Raw genomic sequence first — 23,235 nt, forward strand, 5'->3', positions numbered from 1 at the left:
CTCAAACAACCCTGAGGCTCAGAGATGTTCAGCCTCTCCTGAGGTACATTTCCCGGGGCTGGGGATTTAGCTCAGTGGCATAAGCACCTGCCTTGCAAGCAGGCGGTCATGAGTTCGATCCCCAGTACCAATAAAAAGGAAAAAAAAAAGTGAAAAAAAAAAGTAAAGTACATTTCCTGTAACTCCCCTCAAACTGCCTCACTAAATCTTATGGGAGAGGAGTTGGGGGTGCAGTCAACATGGGCACAGGCTTCTTCCCCGGGGTTTCTGGACACCTCTGGAGTGGTTTTCTGGTGAGGAATGGCGTGCAGGGTATGCTGCATCTATTTATAACAGAGCCCCGATCCAGAGAACATCTGCTCGGGGACTCATGAAACTTATTTTGGGAATTAAACTTAATTCTCCAGGGCGGAGCATCAGAATGGGCACTAGGGCTGGCGTGGGAGAGAAACGAGGATATTTGAGCCATGCCATCAGCGGTGTTAGCTGCTATAAACATCATGGAAAAAGAAAAGCCCAGTTTCCAAACACAGTGCTGAGTAGCACCGTGATCCCCGCACCTCCACCCCGCAGCTGTGCAAGCCCACACTCACAGTCACATATGGCAAATCTACGCTTTTATTTTTGTTCTAAAATGTGCTTTTTCCTCAATGAACTCAGTCCAGGATCTCCACCTCCCCTTATAAAAACAAAACAAAACACACACACATACACACATGCCACCCTCCAACCAGGTGAAAATCCTCGGCGATCAAGTCTATAACAAATATTGACACAAGAGGGAAAAACCATGTTGAAATGTATTAGAATCAACCTGTACAAAAAAAAATTAAAATATAACCTGAAACTGTTCAAGTTCAGAAAGTCTAGTCAAGTCCTTTCTCTGGCCAGGAGTGCACTGTCATTGGAGGGCTCTGGGTCACCAGCCAAGGGGACAGTAGGGAGGAGACGGAGCAGCAAGTCTTTCCTAGGCCGAGGGACCTCGGCAACACCATCCCCACCACAGGGTGGGTGGCCAGGAGAGCAGACAGACACCTGGGCAGCTGCACCCACAGTGATGATCAGAGGCCAAGCAGCCAGGGAGCAGGATAAGGGTTGACAGAGGACACAAAGCAGGCAAATAGCTTCTGCCAGCCACGAAGCCTCAGTCTCTCCATCTGCTCAGATGCTAGGTCCATCAGCCCAGAGCGCTTGAGCGAAGGATCCTAGCTGGGCTCAGGAGGCTGGAACCCGAAGGTTTAGTAAACACAGCCCAGCACCACATCCCTCTGTGGATTACCTGGAATGGTTGGCAGGGGTGAGGGAGGAGGGGCAGCAGGGCAGGTGGGTCCCTAGCTGGAGGTCACCTGCCCCAAGGTGGGAACCGTGTAGCCCTCCTCAGCAGGGGGGCCCCTGGGATGCTCACCCTTGGGCTGGTTGAGGGTGAGGATGCCCAGCCTAGGACCAGTCTAATGAAAAGGACACAGAGCAAAGAATGGCCAGGAGAATGGCACACCCCATGCACAGAGATAAGGGCCTCCTGGAGGAGCCGCAGTGCCCAGCCCTGGAGGGATGGCATCCGTGGGGCCCCTGAGTCTAAAGGGAGGGAGGGTATAGGTAGGGCAGGGGCGGTGCCAATGGGTGGGGACGAGCTGGTGGGGGCGGGCAGGTCTGGAACTCACTGCAGCTAGAGTAGGGGAGGAATAGGCCCGCGGTGTCCCTTCCCCACTGGGCCCTGGCCTGGTGAGTGCCAGCTGCCCCAGCCGGCCCTAGTGGCGGCTGGAAACCAGACCTTTCACTTTGGACATCTTCTTGCTAGGCTGTCTCTGCTCCACGTGTGGCGGACACTCTCGCTCGGCCAACTGCTGCTCCATTTCCTGAGCAGAGGAGGAAGCAGTGGCCTTCAGCGTCTTCTTGATATTGGTAACCTGGAGGGAGAAACAAGTGGGGTGCTCAGCAGGTGGGCACCAGAAACTCACTGGCCCTTGGTCTCACTGTAATGCATGCCTCACGGAGGAGCAGCCGAAATCCTGTGCAAAAATTGGAAACGGTCTTCAGAAATCCAGCCAAGAGAAATACAGGAAATGAGCCCAGCAAAAATGCAGAAACGATGCTTTGTTGATTAAAACAGCAGAGACAGGCTACCTGGCAAAGTGTATCACATAGAAGGTAAAAGGAAGTACTGAAGAGTCCTTAGAAATAGGAAGGGCAGCCCATGCCCTTCCGCTAACTACACTCGGCTGATCATTGCCCTATACCTCAAATACTCTCCAAGAATTTGGGAATATCGCTCCACAAAATCTCCTAGAATAAACTACTATAGGATAGACTTCCGCCAGCCAGGTGATGACAAAAACGCAGGAAAGGAACTGCCCGGTGCCAGCACCACCGCACCCCATTTGCTGTTTATCTTTCTTCAGTGACACATGAAGCATTGGCTCAGAAGTACCTCCGAACCATTCTCCCTGTGACACATGGGGCCTCGTGTGCGACAAGTGTGCGAGTGTGCAAGTGTGTCATGAGTGTGCTACTGCCCCTTAGCAAGCTCCTGGGTGCTCGGTGCTTGCGTGGACAGCCTGCTGCAGTCTAGCACGCTCTGCAAACACCCGGAAGATGCGGTCCAAGAAGCCAGTGCTACACAGGGGCTGCACAGATCCCCGGGGCCAGTGTGCTACGCAAGGTGAGGAGCCCTTGGTGACACACCTGGAACACAACAGTGTCTGATTTTGGAATTTTTCAGCTTTGCGATATTTGCATTCATTTTAGCAGTACTAAAATTCCTGAACATGCTGGAGCATTTCTAATTTTCTGCTTAGGCAAGTTCAACCTAAGTTTGAATACCAGCTTCTGACACGGAACTGTACCAATGTCTGCTTTTGCTAACTACAGATTCCAGTGCCCGTTACATCCAGCTCCCCAAGCCCAGTTCTGAGTGCTCTGTTAACAACAATGTTCCCCAGCCAGCTCCGAGGAGGAGGGGCATCCCAAGAGGGATGGAAGCTGAGAAGAGGAAACCGAGGAGCAGAAGGAGGAAGGAGGTGGGAGGGAAGAGCAGTCATATAAAGATCAGCATTTTGAAGAGAATCATTAGAAGGGAGACAGGAAAGAAGGCCAAGGGCGTCAGGCACATCTGGAAACAGAAAGTAAACAGCTCCAGATCACACGGCCATTGCAGAAGCTGGCAGCTCCTGCCCGTGCCTAGAGCACCCCACTGCCTTAGGGTCTCAGCGGGGTGGCTGAATAAAGGGCACAGAGCAAGGGAACAGCTCCCCACTCTCTCCGAGGGAGATACTGGTTGTGACTGCAAGGCTTGTTTTAATGGCCTCAGAGGAGAGACTAAGGAATGTGATTTCTAGAAGGATGCTATAGTGCATGTCTGGAATCCCAGCATTCTGGGAGGGTGAGACAGGAGGGTCCAAAGTTTGAGCCCAGCCTGGGCAACTTAGTGAGACACTGTGTCCAAATAAAACAGGGATGGGAAGTAGCCCAGTACAAAGTAGCCCATCAAACCCAGTAATGCCTGCAAAAAGTGATTTCCTCGGTATCACTGTTTTCTAAAACAACCCCCCAGGGCCTCTCCAATTTGGTACGCTTTCTAATAACAGGAGGAAGACTAATTTAAAATCCTAGTAAGAGTCAATGCACAGCTTCAGTCTGCGTGGCAGTTGCCTCTGACTTCAAGCGTGAGAGAGACCTGCAACTGAGTAGTATCGAGGGGGTTGCCATACTACATGCAGCCCCCTGCAGCCCCCAGCACACCAGCATTCACCCCTGTTCCTGCAGCAAAACCAACTCAGCCCCCACCCTGCCTGTGGCCTCTGTTCCCACTAAGACCAACAGCTTCCCCACCTCCTGCCCCGAGAGAGACTGCACAGCCTGACTCGGGTCCTAGTGAAAGCCCCCACATGAAATGGGGACAGGACAAGACCACATGGCCCTCACTGTGGGCGCGTGCGTCCTCCAGCCCTGCCTCTTCAGGAGCTGCCCATGAGCCTGGCACTCAAGAGCCGGAAGGGGCGTGGTTCTTCCCAGAGGAAGGGTCAGCACTCCAGGCCCAGAACACTTCTTCCCTGCAGCTCCACACGCACTGCACAGTGAAGCCACACCTGCCCCTCACCACGCTTGGAAGTGGCCTCTGTTTCTCTTCTGTTTCTTCTTTTTTCCCCTGCAGTGCTGGTTTCTGAACCAGCACTTTGTACATGCTAGGCGAGTGTTTTAATTTGGAGCTACATCCCAGCCCTTTTTAATATTTTTATTTGCAGGCAGGGTCTCACTAAGTTGCCTGGGCTGTGCTCCTCCTGCCTCAGCCTCCCAGGCAACTGGGATTGCAAGCAAGCACCTTGATGGCTGCCAAAAGCAGTCATTTCATCTCTGCTCTTCAGCCTTTCATGACCCTAGGATTCCGGCCTGGGCAAACCCTCCCTGCGGGGTCCCTTAAATTGCCTGAGGGGATCAAGCACCTCCTTCACACAAGTCGCCACCCACTTGCCCACACTGACCTGCATCCCCTCATCCCGCTCAGGCCTGGTAGCACCCTGGCTCCAGCTGCCTTGCCCACTGGTGGGGTAACATGCCAGCTGTCAGCGTTGCACTCTCTGTAAAATCTAAGGCCCTGAGAGCAGTAAACACTGGGAAGCACAATGCATATTTCCAGTAGGGAACAGCCCTGTGCACAGACATCTTTCATGCCCAAGAAGTGAGCTCTCCTCCTCCACCAAGACCAGGAGCACACGGAGCTGCAAACCAGGCCTTGCTCAAGACAGCTGTACTGTGGGCATTTCAAACACACAGACTCCTAAGGGAGGTGCCTGAGCCAATGACACTGTTGGCCAAAGACAAGGACAGCTAAGTCCCTTCTGCCAGAGCCAGTCCCCCTAAGTGCAGACAGCACTCTCTGGGACTCGAGTGTGGCTCACATGTAGGCCTGCCAGTCAAGCCTACTTTGGCCTTGAAGACTCAGAGACTCCATCCCCTCCCCCACAGAGCCACCTTCAGCTGGCAACAGGCACCCCTCAGACATGTCTTCTCCTCCTGACATCCTTCCTTAGGCAGCCTGGCTTCCAATCTGTCCCCACTCCACCTACCCCCAGCTGACCTAGAGTTTGCCCAGCTCTTCAAAATACAAGTCTCAGGAATTCTTCAGTGTGGTTGCACTGCTGGCAAAAATGCAGCCTGGCTAGCTGGGCATGATGCAGCACATGCCCAGCTGTAATCACAGTGCCTGTGAGGCCGAGGCAGGGAGGTGTTGTGAATTTATGGGCAGCCTGAGCTACACAATGATACACTGCCTCAAAAAAAAAAAAAAAAAAAAAAAAAAAAAAAAAATCAGACAGCCTGGCTCTACCAAAGAACTTTAAAAGTCGGACAAAAAAAGAAAAGGGCTGCCCAGGACAACTGAAGGGCACAGCAAAGGCCGACTGCAGGAAAGAGCTGTAAGGTGCTGCAAAGAAAAGTGACCCAAAATGGAGAGAAGCCCTGGGAGAGCCAGGAGGTACTGCAACAGTTGCTGAGCCAGAGGTGTGTCACTAACTCCTGGAGGATGCTACACATGGCCAACAGGGCTTAGATTTCCTTCAGTGCCTAGGAGGGCAGAACACAGCCGTTCTGGAAGGTGCAACAGCAACTGCTAGGCACTAACAGTCTGTGGAACGCCAGGCACGGGTACACTCAAATATAAAGAAAAATACACTCCAAGGTCAGATGTAAATGAGGACTAGCTTTGTGGTGCTGCACCCAATTGTTCTTTCCCTCCAGAGGACTCGCTCAGAAATAACACTAGAGCTCGCACTGAAGTGTTCTAGCTCCCATAGGTGGCTGCAAGGATCTAAACAACAGGCTGTTGCTAGGGAGGATTAACAGACAGAATGTTCCAGGTAGTCTGTAACAGGGTCTACATTGCTTATAGGGAAGGCTCTGGAAGGTACAACTCAGCAGAACAAGCTGTTACAGATCAGGCTGGGAAGCACTGCTTTCCCCTGTGAGAACAGTACTACAACTTACAGATAAAGCTCTGTGTGGCAGCACATGCTGTAACCCCAGCCCTCCTCTGGGAGGCTGAGCAGGAGGATCACAAGTTTAAGCCCATCCTGGGCAACTCAGCAATGTAGTGAGACCCTGCATCAAAATTTAAAAGAGGGAAGGGATAAAAAAAAAATGAAACAAGCTGTAGCACGTACAAGTACCCACTTCCCAATATGACTAAACTGCACACGCTGCAAACGTGCTAATAAAAAATTTTTGAAGTTAAAAAAAGGCTTGAGGATGTAGCTCAGTGCTAAGCTCCCAGAGGCGACCCAGGGAAGAGTACAAGAGAGGCATGGAGGGAAGAAAAGAAAGAAAAGATTTCCAGCGTGGAAGAGAAACAGCTACACGAGCCAGGCCAGGCTAACAGGAGCAGAAATGCTGACACGCTGCCCGTCTCTCTGCTGCCCGCCTCTCTGCTGCCCTGTTTGCCTTCTCAGGTCAGCACCAGGCAGGCACTGGGCATGCGCCTCCTGCTAGGAACGCCAGCCCTCTGCCTGCCACCAGCTCGGGCACCGACTGAATGGGCACCAGGGCTCTGCACGCCGCTCTCTCCCGATGTGCAGCTCTGTGCCAAGGCTTCCGAAGACTTCCATGTCCAGGAGCGATTCTAACTGATCCTCCTGTGTCTCTCAAATGGAAGTCCTTGGTGCCACCTGGCGGCAGGATCCGGCTTTGCCAGCAGGGGAGTTGAAATTTAGTTATGCATCAGCACAGGGCGTGTGGCACGGAGTGGCCAGGCACACCTGCCATTCATCACCTAGAGAAACGGGCATCTTTCAGAATCCTCAGATTATTCCCATTCATCATGTTGTTGGTGACTGCAGACGCTGACAGTCTCCCTACCGCGTGCCCCGATTCGCAGCAGCACAGCGGGACAATGCCCTGGCAGAGAACAGGCCGCAGTGCACACCCAGAGGCTTTCAGGGGCTCCCTGAGGGCAGAGAGCCCAGAGCCTCCAAGCCTGGGCCTTCTGGTTTGGTTCCTCTGCCAGGAACAAACAATGGGGAGCGGCCAGCCCTCCCCACGGCCCCCCACACAGGCCGGGCAGGGGCTGCAGGATGAGGCACAGCAGGCTCCTCTCCAAGCTGTTTCTGCCTGGGCTCCTGGGACACACAGTCCCCTCCCAGTCTTGAGAGCGGGTCACTAAGCACCTATCTGTGGGGCAAGCTTGGCAGCCAGAAGAGGCCAAGCGGTCAAGCATGGGCAGTGACTGGTCTTGGGAAGTAAGGCAAGGGGCAGGGTGTCACTTCTCAAGGAACAGGTCACTCCCGGGCCATGCGCCGAAAGTCACAGCTGCCCGCCCCTCACAGTCCTTCCCTGGAGCTACAGCCTCTCTGCCTGCTCAGGGACACCTGCCTTTTACACACTCGACACCATCAGGCCCTGAGCCCGACACACGAGTAAAGGGCTTCGGGCAGTGAGAACAACCAGGGGTCAGGGACTCGCATCCCTCATCTCCATCTCAGCCTGCCGCCTGCTCTTCCTTCTTCAGTAAAAAGCACATCACGTGTTTACAAAGGTTGCAACATATGCACGCATTCACCCACGCATCAGAGAAAATCAACAGTGAGTGAACTACGGCCCCAAGCAGTACAGCTTTGCAGGGTCCTGAGGTCCATGTGCCCTGCCACCAGCGCCTCTCTCCACTGCACCTGGTGACGGGGTACGTAAGCACCGTCCTTTGTGTACGACACTGGCTCAGAACCCTGGGCCTCTGGCCTGGTAGACAAGCGCTCTGCCGTGGAGCCCTGCCTAAGCATTTTAAGGCCCATCCATCTCCAAGCTCATCTCTCCCTTCAGACGCCCTGAGTGTGGGCACTGAGGAAGCCCAGCCCTCTCCACCCTCCGCTCGACTGCTGCCCAGAAGGCATACGGAGGCCCCAGGCCATTGTGCTTGGACCCGAGCCCCAGCCGCTCCTCACCTCCGCCTCCACTTGCTGCTGTGTGCGGTGGTGGTTCTCTTTGTACTGGTTGGCTCGCAGAACCTGCTGCTCGATGCCCAGCAGCACCGCCTCACAGCCATCGCACCTGCAACAGAGAGCACCGGCGCTGAACTGAGGAGGGGCCCAAGCTCGTGCCTCCCGACCCTGCCTGACAGGATGTCCCCGCCACCACACCCTCCAGTCCTGCCTCATTCCAGACAACGAGCTTGTCCAGACACAGCACTGGACACACAGGGCCACATACAGCGGCTTGTGAGTGGCTTCTTGGAATACAGTTCTAATTCCCAACCTCTGCAGTCCAGGGAAAATGGTTCCACAGAGAATGTGAGCCAGACGGAGGTGGAGAGACTACAGGCGGCACTCAGTACTGTTTTCCTCACTAGAAAAACAGCTTTTCATGCATTTTTTCACTTCTTATTTTAAGAATTAAAAATGAAGTGAAAGTGGGAGCAGTGGTGCATGCCAGTAATCCCAGCACTGAAGAAGGCTGAGGCAGGAGGATCCCAAGTTTGAGCCTGCCCGGATAACTCAGCAAGAGTTAAAATAGAGAGGCCAGGGATTTAGCTCAGTGGCCGAAGTGCCTGCCTGGCAAGCTCAAGATCCTGATTTGATGCCAGTACAAAAAAAAAAAAAAAGTTAAAATAGAAAAGGGAGCCAGCTGTGGTGACACATGCCTATAACTCCAGCACTTGGGAGATGCAACCAGAAGACTCCAAAAGTTTGAAGTCAGCCTGCACTATACAGTGAGACTATCTCGAAAAACCAAAAATAAGTAAATAAATGGCTAGGAATGTAGTTCCATGGTAGAATGCCTGCCTTGCCCTGGTTCGATCTCAAACACAAGAGAAAAAGGGGGAAAAAAAAAAGGGGGGGAGAGAAAGAGAGAGAGGACGCATATGCACATGCCTATAACCCCAGCACTCAGGAGGCTGAGACAGGAGGAACACAGCAAGTTCAAGATCAACCTGAACTATATAGGGAGACCTTGTCTTGAAAACAAACAAGAGAGAGGAGGCAAGAGAAAGACAGAAGAAAAAGGCTGTCCCTGTACCTTCCACTTAAGGTACAACACTGAGGCCCTTTGAGCATGTTTCTGGTGCCTCACAATAGAGAAACTCTGCTCCCAGTGCCTAAATCAGAGCCTCAACTCCTCCCCAAGTGAAGCCCTGGGACAGGAGTCAGAATGGCAGCCTGGCCAGACATACTGGGGGCTTACACCAAGACACCAGGCCATGGGCATGAAAACTCTAACAGCCAGGCCACAACTGATCTAGGGCAACCAACGTCAGCAGCATCAGATGCAGGACCCTACGTGTCACGCCACCTGTGTGTCAGATTGTTTGCTAAGTTCATTCTGAGGAACAGTCTGGTGAGCCACTGAAGGCTTCTGCTCCTGTAACACTATGCAAAGCAAAGGTATCCAGAGCCATATGTAAGGCAGAACTAGGGTGCTGGCGGGCAGCGCAGGCCCTAGGGTCCAAGAAGCTTAAGTGAGGTGCACTCCAGACTCCCCACTTGGAAACACAGCAGACAACAGTCTGTCTGAAAGAAAACCATCTCCCTGCCCCTGCCCACAGCGCTGGCCTGCTCGGAGCCTGCCCGGGACACACCCGCTCACATTCCTGGCCCTGTCAGTGCTCACTAGGACTTGTCTAAGTCCAGCTGGCTTTGTAAGGCCCAAACCACTTAAAAGGTTCCATAATAAGTCCTCGCAAATATCTAGTTTCACTAAAAGACAGCATTCCCAACCATCCCGATTCCTCACAAATGGCAGATGGGCTGTGAACTACTGTGTGAGTCTGTCTTCCAGGCGATAGTAAGCCAGGCCCAGTCTGCAACATCCCACACAGTGCATCACACACCCTGCCCTGGGATGCTGCTGACTGCACCCCGGTTCTCCTATCCAAAGAACTTCCCAGACATAAACTTCCTGAATGCAGCCACACTTTGTGCCTGCAATTAGTATGCACACACTGTACAGGATGCACAAGCACCATGTGCTGGGCCCACTGTGAAATAGCACAGCTGCATTTGAGATGGGGCAGTAGAGGCCTCAAGCTGCCATCATACAGCTGTAACCACTCCTGCAGCCCACTCGGGCTGTAGTACAACCCCAGCGTGGGTGGCCCCAGTGCTACCCCCATTCTGATAACCTCTGGAGATCACATGTCCACAAGCAGAGGCACAAGGCCACACCAGCTACGCCCCTCCTCCTCCCAGCCTCACCATTCATGCAAGGTCTTCACGATGTTATTGATATCCTTCTTCCGGATGTCCCGGCCAATGCAGAAATCCACTTCCAGCAGCTGGTTTCGCTGGTCCAGCTTGCCCTGGATGATGTCGGTGTAGACAGCCTCGATGATGAGGTCCTCCAGCTCCCGGAGATTCCGCATCTCCAGGTCCCTGAGCAGCACAGAGTAGGGGATGCACTGTGGAGAAGCATGGAGAAGGTAGATGATTAGGAGAGGCCCCAAGCACAATGAAGGCAACAGCGGCCTCTGGCTCAGGCGTTGGGGGAGGCGTGTTCAGCTTGAGGCCTGGACAGCTAGGAAGGTGGCTGCGCAAGACTGCAAAGGTTTTTTGGTACAAGGAGGGGAGGCTGGGGCTGGACTTTGGCATGTGCCACTATTCTCAGGCTGCTACCTCACTCTCTCAGCTTGACTGCAGGATGTTCCAGCCCAGCTGGGGAAGGCACAGCCCACAGTCACCAAGCTGCAGCCCACATACTAGGGCAATGCAGAGAGTAAGACACGGCACCCACCAGCAGTGCTTCGCCCTGCCTGCATGTGAATTTGTTGTTATTAAGCAGACGTGCAAGCTTTCTCATTTTATTATGAAACTTGGACTTGTGTTACTTCTTAAAGTATTTTTTTTAAAAATACTTTTACACATACAAGCTGCATATGTAGTCTATATAGATGTAGTCTGTATGATTTCATATACAACCTGAGACAGTTCTTCCCTCAGTGCCACCAAAGCAGGCCAAGGTAGGACCCCCATGGTCTAGTACCACTGGGGATGGATAAATGAACTGCAGGACCTGTGGGACCCAAACACAGACTTGCAGCACCCCGGAGGTGCCCTCCTAGTCCTCCACCCTGGGGTACACACCTGCAGACCCCAGCCACCTCTGGAGAAAAGGAAACACTAATGTGCCATTCTACAAGTCTGCAGACTACACAGAATGCCAGTCTATCACAAGCACAGGCATTGGCTGCTTGCATAGCAGAAGTTTAAGGAGGCAGCAGAGGCAGCCAATGCAGAGGTCGTCCTCAAGCCCACACCTGTGTTCTCAGACCCGTTACCAACACCAACTTGAGCTGGGCTAACAGACAGGACAGCTGACCTTCATTCTCGATGCCAGGCTCACGATGGTAAGGTGCTTCAGCTTGTTCTGCTGTGCTGTGCTCAGTTCTGGTAGGCTCTCCTTGTTGGCTGCTCGGTTCCACCCACCACAAAAATCAAGACATAAAACAAAATTAGGATTTTTTTTTTACAGTCAATTCATTGACTCCCCGTCCTATGTACTAGTGAGTGTCCTGACTCTGAACTTGTTTGCTGGACAAACTGAGTGAGTGCCTCCATCTCCCCTGGGAGGTCACACACCTCTGGAAAGGACAGACTTGGACGCTCCACTGGAGGAGTGTCTCAAGAAACCAGGTGTGCAGACACAACGGCACAGCCCCTTGTGACACTCGACGAGCATCATGTGTGCAGCTTTCTCCCTGGGCAATCGGGTGTCCAAGGATGAGTGAGATGAACTGCTTGGGCTGCTGTGCTACACGCTCCAGGCACTTAAAGCCTGGAACTGTGCGACTCTACGCCCCCGGACTTGCCCAGCTACCAGGGCAAAGCAGAACTAGCAGCAGGAAGGCACAGACTACCCAAAGGGAAGGGGAGGGAAAAAAGAAGGGAAGAAGGGGAGGAAGACAGAGGGAGGGAGGAAAGGAGGGAGGTGTGGGAAGAGAAAGGCGTAGTCTGGGGCACGCAAACTCCGGACTCACAGGCCTGAGCACAGCACAGCACATGTGCTCAATGCGCCTCCAGCTCCCAAATGCCCCTGTCTCCTAATCATAACTCTGGATCCCAAAAAGCTAAATCTAAATTGTTCTTAAGCACAAAATCCAGCTGGGAACAATTCCTGTCCTGAGCTGAGGCCAGCTTCTCTGTTTGTTTGCATACCAGGGACTGAACCCGAAGCCCCACACACTAGTATCTACCATCCGCCCTTTTTATTTTAAGACCAGGTCTCACTAAGTTACCCAGGCTGGCCTCAAACTTCTCTATCCTCCCGCCTCAGCCTCCTGAGGGGATGCCATTAAAGGGGTGTACCACTACAGCCAGCTTGGGGCCGGCTTTTATCTTACTTGTGTGAATATATGACAATTGCAGGCAGCCATCCTGAGCCTGCACAGTGCTGCCTCCTTATTAAGTGAAGACAAGGAGGACACTGACCAGCACAGAGGCAGAGAGAAACCTGGGGCACATGGGAAGTGGTGTCCCACTCAGGCTAACACCAGCTCAGCAAGGGCAAAGGGGATGTCAGGGTTATCAAAGGGAAGGCCCTGGGGGTCAGGTTACTTATATACCAAACAAACAAACAAACAAGAACAAAAAGCAAAACACAGTAGGGAAGCCAGGGCAAAAAGACATTGGGTTAAGGAAAGTCGGCATATGGTCCTGGGAATCTCCTGCTGTGCTACTTAACATTCTAATTTAAAACAACTCATGTAGCTTCAGAGTTGGGCTGGATTGCGGGGTACTATAAGTGAAGGTCAAAGCGAGCTATGAAACTATACACATAGGGCTGGGGATTTAGCTCAGCGGCATAAGTGCCTGCCTTGCAAGCAGGCAGTCGTGAGTTCGATCCCTGGTACCGATAAAAACAAAAAAGACAAAAAAAAAAAGAAACTATACACATTACTGGGTTACACAATGCGGTAGAAAATGCAGAAGGCTAATTTGATGAGTTACAACTACAAGTGACTTTTTTAATGTTTTTCAAGTTTTCTTTAATATGGTGATATTATTTTGAGAACATTTAAGGTGCTGAACTATTCCACCGTGGGCACCCTGACACACACTTCGAAAGCACTCTGCGGACCTCGAACCCCAGTTTGCAATCACTCCACCTGGAAACACACACAGCTGTGTTGAGCTTGAGCTCATTTTATCAAACAGGAAACAAGGGGAGACAAAAATCCCTTTTGTGGGATCACTGGCAGGGGCCAGCAGAGGGAGAAGGCCAAGGTAAGAAGGTCCCCAACACACACTTTCTACCTTGGCCCTCGGAACCAGGTGACAGGAGCAGGACAAGTCTTTCAGAGGATTCCCACCAACTCACCTATGTAATCCGGGTACGTCCCGTAGGCAAACAGGTTCAGTAGCTGCAAGTATGCAGCGTTAGCTCCTTCCGCAAGCTGAGGAGGGAAAGAGAAGTTCACTAGAGAACGCACTGACAGCCGCCAAGTGCTCTGCAGAGGGTGGCTGGAGGTTGATGCCTGCTCCTTCCGCACCGCTGACTTAGTCGCCCCTGAAGTCCCTGCCAACTCTGATTCGTTGAGGAAAAAAAATTTCTAAAGCCCCAAATTGGATCTTTCTTCTTCTTCTTCTTCTTCTTTTTTTTTTTTTTTTGCTCTTCAAATTCCTTGAGAGGATCTTTCTTCTTCAAAAAGAAAATTTGCAGCTTTTTGTCACATACATGCACACACACACACACTCGCTGAGCCATCAGGCTGGAAGTTTCCACAGGAGTCCTCCTGCATTAAACAGACTGCCGCAGCCCGGCACAAACCCCAGCATGCCAGGCTGACAACCGTTACGAACCCAGACTGAAAAACCTGGGTCAGTCCCGAGTTGTGGAACTATATAAGCACTACAAACCTGGGAAGTGACTAGAGAGAACGAGGTGAGACAGAAAAGCCTGCCTGGGGCAAAAAGGCAGGCTGTGCAGCTGCCCCAAAGAAAAATTTTCAATAAAATGACTTACTTTTCACTGATGCTGATGGCAAAGAACCATCTGCAGAAGGAAAACGAGAGAGCCACTGCCTGCCTGGAACTGCTCTGCTCTGTCGTGGCTACAAATGACAGCCTGTCACCCTGCTGGCTCACAGGCATGAAACAGCATCAATGAGCGTAGCAGGGTATCAGGCAGGCCTACAGCAATACCGTTCAACAGCAGCCATTGTGAGGGGGACGGCTTCTAGGAAAGCACCGTAAGTTCACTGAAAGGCAATGCATTTATGCCCAGCTCTCCAATGGAAAAACAAACTGTGCAGAGAGAGAAAAGGTGACCTCTTTTGCACCCCAGTGACAATTCTGGCAGCCGACACCTCAGTCTATCTCTCAGGTCGCCACAAGCCTCCAAAGTCCCCAGGAGCTGCAAGAGACCCGGTAAAGACTGCCAAACCAGACGCCACTTTTTAGACAGAGAATTATAAAAAATCAATAGAACAGATTATGGTCTGATTTCCCAAACGGCTCCCACTGGCCTAAGACGGTAAGATCTTGCCCACTTGCATTTCCATCTACCTCCTCCTAGCCAGTCTCCCACAGTTACAGAACCAGGTAGCCTTCATCCAGGCTTTTCATGAACTTGAAAAAAGTATTTTACCCCTTTGCCCTGTATCTCTGCGACAGCTGACAACCAAACTCAGTTATCTCAAATCTTCCTGAGAGGATTCATTTTCCATCTGGTAAATCAAATTTGCACTGAAAGCCTACTGTGTGTCAGGCTACGTAGTCAGCTCCAAGGAGCTTAGAGCTTGCAGCTCTTACAGAGGAGCATGCACGACTGGCATAAATACCAATTTACAACTGAAAAACCAAGCTGGCTCCCTCTTTCCAGCTCTGGCCATCAGAGGAAAAGGAGACATGTTGAATGGTGGCAGAACTGCTCCAGTCTCCTGACCAAGAGAAAGAAGCAGGGGCTGGGGATTTAGCTCAACGGCATAAGCGCCCGCCTTGCAAGCAGGCAGTCATGAGTTCAATCCCCAGTACTGATAAAAAGGAAAAAGACAAAAAAAAAAAAGAGAGAGAAAGAAGCAGAAGACAGTGTGGAACCCAATAACCTGAAGGTCACGACTGGCTGTGGGGGTGGGGCTGGCAACCCTCAGCAAAGGTACAGTGGTGATCGGGAAAGTGATGAAACACCCAGCAGGAGCAGGCCACGGCCCTTGAGCATACCACCAAGAGTCCAAGCACCGCTCTCAGCAGCAAACGACCCTCAGGACGCACCAAGGCCTGGGACTGTGCGTGACAGCCACCCACGAGGCCAGTGCCTCCCTGTGCACTGGCAGCCTGACGGTGAACAGAAAGTAAACCAACCCCACCAACACACCAGGAACTCCCCAGGGCTTCCCCAATACAAAGCTCACACCAGCACCAGAATGTTTGCACTTCTCTTGTGAAAACACAAGTGTCAAAGGTGGGCAGTGTAAGGAGCTGTCTATCTGTGTTCTAACCAGTCATCAGCAGATCTTCTCATGCTTGAGGCAGGGATCAAACTGGACACAACAATGAAGCCAACAAAGCACAATCACCTCCTCACCTGCTTGACACACCTCGCCTTTTCATCACATTTGTGTTAGTGAGACACTGCCCTCTGCCACACGGCTGATGTGTTTTTCTATTCATGCTCATCTCATCTTCAACAGCTATAATTTTCTTCTATGTGTGTCCCCGACCAATCTCATTCACATTGCACTGGAGGTTTTCTGCCCCTCAGAATTCCTGAACCTACTCCTGTTAAACATCAGCCCCTACTTACAGCATTATTCTAATTGATCAAGACCACTGTGACTTTCTTACTATCTTTCAATCAGGTTTTCCTCAAGTTTGGGGAAAATATGGAATGAAAGGAACCCCAGACATCACCCTTAATCACCTCCTCTGGCCCACTAACTGGCATCCCGCTCTCAATAGGGTATCTGCAAGTCTGCAATCCTCCAGCATTGAAAGCTTTGGAAATCTGAAGAATCACTGAAAGGTTTAGCACAAAGAGAAATTGTCTGGAAGCCACTCTTACCTCCTGAACATTGGCCAGTTCCAGTAGTTCTCCAAAGACGTACACTCCAGGAGCCTCCAAGACTTGGCTTATGAGAGCAGTAAGGGCTGACCCATTGGTACCTTTGGCTAGCAAAATAAACTGTTCCAGGAGGTTACTTGAAGGCTTTTGTTCACCTGCCATTCTCTGGCTTTAAGATCTGTCCAAAAGAAAAGCATGTCAGTCATTCTCCCTCTTCCTTTTAAAAGTCCATATTTATGTAATGCTGAATCAGACACCAAAATACATTTTCCCCAGTACAAAGGACTGAACTCAGAGCTTCATGCATGTTAGGTAAGTATTCTACCACTGAACTCCATCCTCAACCCTTATTTTGAGACAGGGTCTAAGTTTTGTGGGATGGGCAGAGTTGAACCTGGAGTTAAGGGGATCTTGTCCTCAATCCTGAGGTTTGAAAGACACTTTGTAAAAGGCATTTTCTCACCTGTCCCTCTCTTAGAGGCATACTCTTCTAAATCCTTAAAGCTGACCAGAATGTTAGGTTGCTGAACCTAACAACAGAAAAGTTTCTCCTTTCTTTTTTTTTTTGAAGTTTTTGAGACAGGGTCTCCCCATGTAGCCCAGGCTAGCCTTGAACTTGCAGTAATCCACCTGCCTCAATCTTCCCAGTGCTGCGATTACAGGAATAAACTACTATGTCCAGCTCTCCCTAGATGTTTTACTTCTACCTCATTTACAGGCAGGCTCTGGCTAAGAGGCAATGCATTTCAACTTTCCAGGTGTCATTAGGATCCCACCTACAGCCAGACCCAGATAAAATACAAAAAATAGACAAGAACCATGTTTCACTTAGAGAAGTTATTTAAGGACTGGGGATGTGGTACAGCATGAACTTAACATGCAGAAAGACTGTGTTTCATGAGGCAGGCATCATTTAAGCATAGGATATACGGGGAAATCTATTATGAAAGATAAGCAACAAGTTCAAAGTTAGAAAATACACACTGTGTAAGTCTCTGGAGGAAAATCCCTTTATTCAGCCATCTACTGATATGATTACCAAACAGGACTTCAGAACTTGTACAAAACCTTAACAATATCACAATCCAGGAAAACAGTGCTGGTACTGTACTATCACCCCCAAGCCAGTAAGTACCCAAGGGTCCTCGACTGAGATCTAACTGCAGGCTGGATGTCTGTGGACACACAGCATACCTATTCTATCCGAGTTCTATTAAGAAAAGACATGTCCTCCGCAACTAAGACACTGGGAAGTGTGACAAACTGACAGAAACGTTTGTATAGTACAGTGAAGCAAAGGACAAGTCAAAGAAGGTTAATGTGGTGCAAGAGGAACTAAGTTTTCCTGTGGAGTCAGGTACACTTAATAGCGTCAGTTCCTCACCATTAAAGTATTGCCTGACTCCCGTTTCCCATGAAAGTCCTGTCAGAAAGAGGGAAGGGCTAAGGAACAAAGGCTCCTGAGGAGAAGGAAGAGGAGAGGGTGACAGGATGACTGGAAAGCGGGGAGAGGAAGCAGGCGGTGAGGGTTAGAAAACAAGGAACAAAAACTACCCTTCCAAGCGGTCGCGTGTGAACAAACGGATGGGGAGCTCGGCTAAATGGAAGACGCCAGGGGTAGCCAGAAGGTAAGGAAATGGGGAGAAACTTCGCCGCCTCCAAAAGATCTCAATCTAGAGAGCAAAGCCTGTGGAGGCAGAGAGCAGACACAGGTAACTTCGTTTTCCGGAGGAGTGGGAAAGCCCGAAGGGGCGGCAAGGGTCCCGGCAGAGACGAATTCCCGACAGGGGAGGGCGCTAATTTGATGGATCGGGGAGGGCGAAGGGGCAGCCTCGGGGCCAGGGGCGCCGCGAACACGGCTGCTGCCCGCCCGCCTAGGGTCCCCGGCCACCGCGGCCGTCGGAGCAGGCAGCAGGCTCCAGCAGGGCCGCGGGCGGAGAGCTGCGGGGCGCGCTCCCTGGGGCGGGGGCGGGGCGGCGTGGCCGCTGGCTCCCCAAGCCGCTGGCTTGAAGCTGGAGGTCCGGCTGAGACTGGCGCGTAAGCCCCCAGCGAGGCCTGTCCTCCAGCAGGCCCCTACCTGACCGCGCCGCCTCTCCGTCCTTTTAGTCGCTGGCTCGGCCTTCCAGCGCCCGCCCGCAGGTTGTCAAGCGTCCATGATCGGCCCGGCGTCCGGCGCTTTTCTGCCTCCGCCGACCCGTCGCCCATGCGGCTCCCCCGGAAGCCTCCTGCCGCTGCATTCGAGTTCCGCCCACACAAAGTTCCCCGCGTCTTGCTCACTGCCCCCGACCTCGCGTGGGGCGCGGGCGGGAAGAAGAGGATCGCGGCCTGGCTGCAGCCCAAGCCAACGACGAGGAGCTCGAGGGCAGCAGCGTGGCTTGGACACCACCGGGATCCCAAAGCGAGACCACTGGTTGCGCTTGACACCCTCAGACACTCCTAAAAATCACTACTGAACATTTGTCGAGCATTTTTCCATGTGGCAGATGTGCATCTCGCTTAATTCTCCCAATACTGTGGCCATTCTCATTTTTCAGGTGAGCTAAGCAAGCTTAAAAATCCTAAATCTTTGCCCCTAATCAAAGCTCACTTTGTAATCCTGCCTGTCTGAAACCAAAGTCCATGTTCCTAAATCTATATTTAGGAAAAAAAAAATTTTTTTTTTCACTATCTAGCCCAGGCTGGCCTAGGATCACAAATATATATGGGTAGGCTGAGGCAGGATCACAGTGATGCATCTGCCTCAGCCTCTCCGGTGCTGGGATTACAGGTACATGTACTACCACTCCCAGCTATCAGAAAATGTTTTTAAAGTAAGCTGGAGGCAGGTTGGGCAAACATTTGGTTCTGTCACCAAATTGAAATGAGATCCGTGGTACTGCATTTGATAGCTACCAACTCCACCACTGGGAAGATAATTAATACTACATAATTGAACACTTAAACACTTTCCTTTAGAGTATCAGACACAAAATGAGCCCTGTTTACCTATGGTACATTACAGTACAGAAATCAGGACAGATGGTAAGGAGATAGCACCAACTTCTTATGAATTCAAACATACTCTTTAGCAGCTATACATTCTGGAAGATTGTATGAAAATACAGAATCAGGGATCAGGCATGAGAGATGAAGGGTGTGGAACCAGAAAACTAAAAACAGCAGTTTCCACCTGGGGTCTTCACCTTGGAGAGCACACAGCCTCAAAGAGGCGCCTAACAAAGCTCTCCAGACTTTGGACTGTGGCCTGGGAAGAAATTATTTGGGCTTTAATTAAATCTGAAAAGAAAAAAAAGAGCAAGCAAATCACAAAAGGCATAAGCCAAATAAAGAGTTGGTTTTTTTGTTTTTGTTTTTGTTTTTAAAAAAAAACACACTTTATCTTGTTGGGTATAATGGCAAATGCCTGGAATCCCAGTACTCAGCAGGCTAAAACTCAGGAGGATCACCAGGAGTTTGACTGCATAGCAAGATTCTGTCTCAAACAACCAAAACAAAACCCTTAAGGGTCCCAGGGAGGTGTTCAGGCTTTTTAAACTATGAAGAGGTCTGACTGCCTTCCAGAATGATCACACTAGGATCACAAAAAATGGACTGGGTGTGGAGAGACCTGGGTGGAAAGAGGAAATCCCTAAAGATGATGACTTGTTCCACGCAGAAGACTGAGATCTTGAACAGAGGTAAGTGGTAGCAGCTGGAGATGAAGACGATGTGTGGCTGGAGACACTTAGATGATGGACCTGTGAGGCTCGCTGAGGAGCTGGATGCAGAGAGGAGGGAGGACACCCAGATCACAGCCCCCCAAGACCAGGGCTGTCTTGGGGGGAAGGAGTATTCACAGCACAGCAGAGGCAGCGGGGCAGATTTGAGGGTGGCAGGAAGACAACTGAGCTCAGTTTGAGTTCAGGAATGTTCCAGCGATGCTTCTGCTTCGTCCACAATCCTGGCCAGACCCCTGGCTAGAGACAGCCCTTCCCAGTGCACCTGCTCTCAGCCCCACTGCAGCCTGCCCGCTCAGCATGGCCAACTGCCATGCCCAGGCTTGATGTCTGTCCTGTTCACAGTGCTGCAGTCCCATGCTTGCCTGTAAAAATCACACTAACCTGACAGCTGAAGATTTTTTTTTTTTTTTTGAGACAGAGTGTTGCTATGTAGTTCAGCTTTAAATTCAACTATTTAGCCCAGGCTAGCCTCGAACTCACAGTGATCCTCCTGCCTCAGCCTCTCAAGCTCTGAGATTACAGGCAAGTGCCACCACACCCAGCAAGATTTCTTATGCAGAGTGTGTCACAGAAGAGACTAAATTATGGCCCTACACTGAAATTAACAATTCCTGTTTCAAAAGACACCAGTAAGAAAGTGAAAAGACAATCCACAGCACTGAAAAAGATACTTGAAAGCATATATCTGACAAAGAACTCTTCATCCAGACTGTAGAGAACTATGGAGCAATAAGAAAACAGCCCAGTTTTTAAAAGTGAGCAAAAGACATGACCAAGCACCTCTCTAAAGAGATTGTTCAGGGGCTGGGGATTTAGCTCAGTGGCATAAGCACCTTCCTGGCAAGCATAAAGTTGTCAGTTCGATCCCAGTACCAAAAAGAGAGAAAAAAGAGGGCATTCAAATTGGCAATGAGTATATGAAAAGGTACTCCAAATCAGAAAAATGTAAATACTATGATGAAATACATTTATCTCAAATAGCTACAAATTTTAAAACTAACAACAAACAGCCTGTGCTAATAAGCATATGAGGGGAATAAACTCATATATTCTGTGAAGATGTACAATCACTTTGGAAAACTGGCACTATTTGCTGTTACTGATCATATGCATACCGTATAAGCCAGCAACTGTTCTACAAATGTGTGCCCATGTCCACCAAAAAACAAACACAAAGGCCCATGTAAGAATGCAGCCTTAGCTGCGTGCAGTAGGGCATGTTCGTAATCCCAGCACTCTTGGAGGCTGAAACAGGAGGATCTCAAATTCAAGTCCAACTTGCAAAACAGTGACTTTATGAGACACTGTGTCAAAATACCTAAAAAAAGGGCCAGTGATGTAGCTCAGTGTAAAACCCCTCAGCTCAATCTTCAGTACTACTTTACTACTAATAATCATGCAATCTTGTTAATAATACAAAAAAAGGCCTAAATGCCCACCAACAGTACAACAGATAAAACTGTGGTATATACCTACAATGAGATGTTACTTGATAACTGAAACCATGGATGAACCCACAAAAATACTGATGAAAAGGAAAGCCAAACACTGTATGATTACATTTAAGTGAAACAAGTATGAACAAAACTGATTTAAATTACGTCAGAATACCAGTTATCTTGAGATGTGGGAATGCAGTACTGACTAGGAAATAGCATAATCCTGCAAATGTTTTCTGTCTTGATCAGCTGGTGATTGCCAGGGGTATATATATATATGTATTGAGATTGTTCCCTTCCTGCATGAATGTTTTATCTTATTAACAAAATGTTTTAATGTAGAAAAAATCTTGCCCATCCTTCAAGCTCAAATGCCACTTCCTCCATGTTTTGTATGGTAAATCTCTCCATCAGATGAGTGTCGTGGCCCAGGAAGTCCCAGGATTCAGGAAGCTGAGGCAGGAGGATCACGCTGAGTTTGAGGTCAGCCTGGGCTACACAAGGAGTTAAAGGTCAGCCTGAACTACATAGTGAGAGACAGAGAGAGAGAGAGAGAGAGAGAGAGAGAGAGAGAGAGAGAGAGAGACACTCTAAATAAATAAATAAAAAGGGGGCCGGGGATTTAGCCCAGCAGTGTAAGTGCCTGCCTGGCAAGTGCCAGGTCATGAGTTGAATCCCCATACCAATAAATAAATAAATCTGTCTCTCCATAGGACCACTGTGGCATTCTGATGTCTTTTTTTTTTCTGTCATTTATCGCACTCCATCTTGAATCTCAATGGAGTCTCATTTCCCTAAAGTTATTTCCTAGTGAGAATAACTATACCTTTCACCTTCTACCCACTCAGTCCTGAGAAATAACAGAAGCCAAACACGTTTGATGAAATACGTACACAGAAGAAAAATTGGGTGGGTGCCCAGGTAGATGAAAAGAGACACAGGAAGAGGACACAAGAAGACTCTGAGGAAAACACAATTAACACCAATTTTTATCTATTTCCTGAAATCACATTAAATGTCACCTTGAGTGTCAAAGAAAGAACAAGTCAAAACACAAAGTCCTACATAGATGAAGAATAAACAAAATCACACTTCCTGACTTGCAGGAAAACCGCGAGGTAAATGCTCACCTAACCTTTGGTTTTAATGCTGAATGGTAAAACTTCATCAAGGACAGTAACAATCACATTGTCATGCTGCTAAAAATATCACCTCCAAGTGTGGTGCCCAGAGCCCAGACTGCGGGCCAGCCGACACAGGGCCGAATTCTAACTAACTCTGCCCCAACTTGCTGTGATCTGTGACCTATCTCTCCGCCTCTCTGGGTCTCAATTTTCTCATAAGTAAAAACAACAGGGATATGATTAGCAAATTCTTTCCAGTCCCTTCCTGTAATTGCTATTCTGAGTATACAATCAATAGCTCAGGCAGTCGGAAGCAGGAACACACCAGAAACCCTTGCAACAGAACAGCAGGATTTGAGGAAGTCATTTCCTTCTATTATCTTTCACGGTTTAGTCAATGTTTCTGTCTGTTGTTTGCAGCCTTACCATGATTTGCAGACTTCTGAGTTCCATGTAAAATAAAAGTTAATTGTCTGTGGGCTGTCATCTCCCCTTGAAGATGAAAAGGGTCTTTCCTCCCGCTTCCAAACCTCCGGATCGAGGAGCCACACATCCCACCGACCAGCTTCTGAATTTGCGCACTCTGCCTGGCACACTGGAGCCCAAGTTAAAGAAGCGGGGCGCGGGGCATTCTGGGATGTGTAGTCCTCGGGCTACGGGCGGTGCAATGAAATCTGTGAATCTCGTCGCGCCCTCGGAATGCTGGGAAATGTAGTCTCCGCTACTTCGCACAGTGCAACCTGCCATCCTCTCAGACGGCTAGCGTGCCCAGCGGCGGGAGCAGGCCCCTCGAGCCTCTTCAAATCGTAAGCTGACCCTCCCCTGGGGCAAACTCTAAGCAACATCACCGAATGACAGTTTTATCCTTTGGGACTTCTCAGGGAGGGCCTTTCCCATTGACGCTCGTCGTCCCCCTGCGAAGCCGCTGAGCGTTTCTATTGGTTTCTCGGGATGTCAATCGCTGAGCCGGACTTTCCATTG

The 23,235-nt window shown here is 50.2% G+C and overlaps 1 protein-coding gene across 4 annotated transcripts; it reads right to left on the reverse strand.

Moving 5' to 3' along the window:
• Positions 1-600: 600 nt before the first annotated feature.
• Cops7b (COP9 signalosome subunit 7B) lies at positions 601-22,889 on the reverse strand. 4 transcript variants are annotated; one of them, XM_063237107.1, is made up of 8 exons: positions 18,050-18,233; positions 17,527-17,659; positions 15,973-16,150; positions 13,291-13,366; positions 11,293-11,381; positions 10,173-10,375; positions 7,926-8,031; positions 601-1,907 (listed from the first exon to the last, which is right to left on the reverse strand). In XM_063237107.1, the coding sequence occupies exons 3-8, from the start codon at positions 16,132-16,134 to the stop codon at positions 1,749-1,751; spliced, it is 795 nt and encodes a 264-aa protein (XP_063093177.1). In that variant the 5' UTR covers positions 16,135-16,150; positions 17,527-17,659; positions 18,050-18,233; the 3' UTR covers positions 601-1,748. The 4 variants fall into 4 exon arrangements, with proteins under 4 accessions (XP_063093177.1, XP_003474465.2, XP_005005780.1 ...); XM_003474417.5 differs by lacking the exons at positions 17,527-17,659; positions 18,050-18,233 and adding an exon at positions 22,681-22,889; XM_005005723.3 differs by lacking the exon at positions 17,527-17,659 and having other exon boundaries at positions 18,050-18,230.
• Positions 22,890-23,235: the final 346 nt, after the last annotated feature.

The sequence above is a fragment of the Cavia porcellus genome, unplaced genomic scaffold, assembly GCF_034190915.1.
Source record: "Cavia porcellus strain 051 isolate PalLab524CR breed Dunkin Hartley unplaced genomic scaffold, mCavPor4.1 scaffold_26, whole genome shotgun sequence".
Taxonomy (NCBI): Eukaryota; Metazoa; Chordata; class Mammalia; order Rodentia; family Caviidae; genus Cavia; species Cavia porcellus.

Excerpts from the sequence above, each read along its gene's own strand:
- Cops7b (XM_003474417.5), bottom strand. The coding sequence starts at position 16,134 with ATGGCAGGTGAACAAAAGCCTTCAAGTAACCTCCTGGAACAGTTTATT. Across the intron at positions 13,367-15,972 it reads AACTGGCCAATGTTCAGGAG|CTTGCGGAAGGAGCTAACGC; the intron begins GTAAGAGTGGCT and ends TTCCCTCCTCAG. Across the intron at positions 8,032-10,172 it reads GTGAAGACCTTGCATGAATG|GTGCGATGGCTGTGAGGCGG; the intron begins GTGAGGCTGGGA and ends TCTCTGTTGCAG.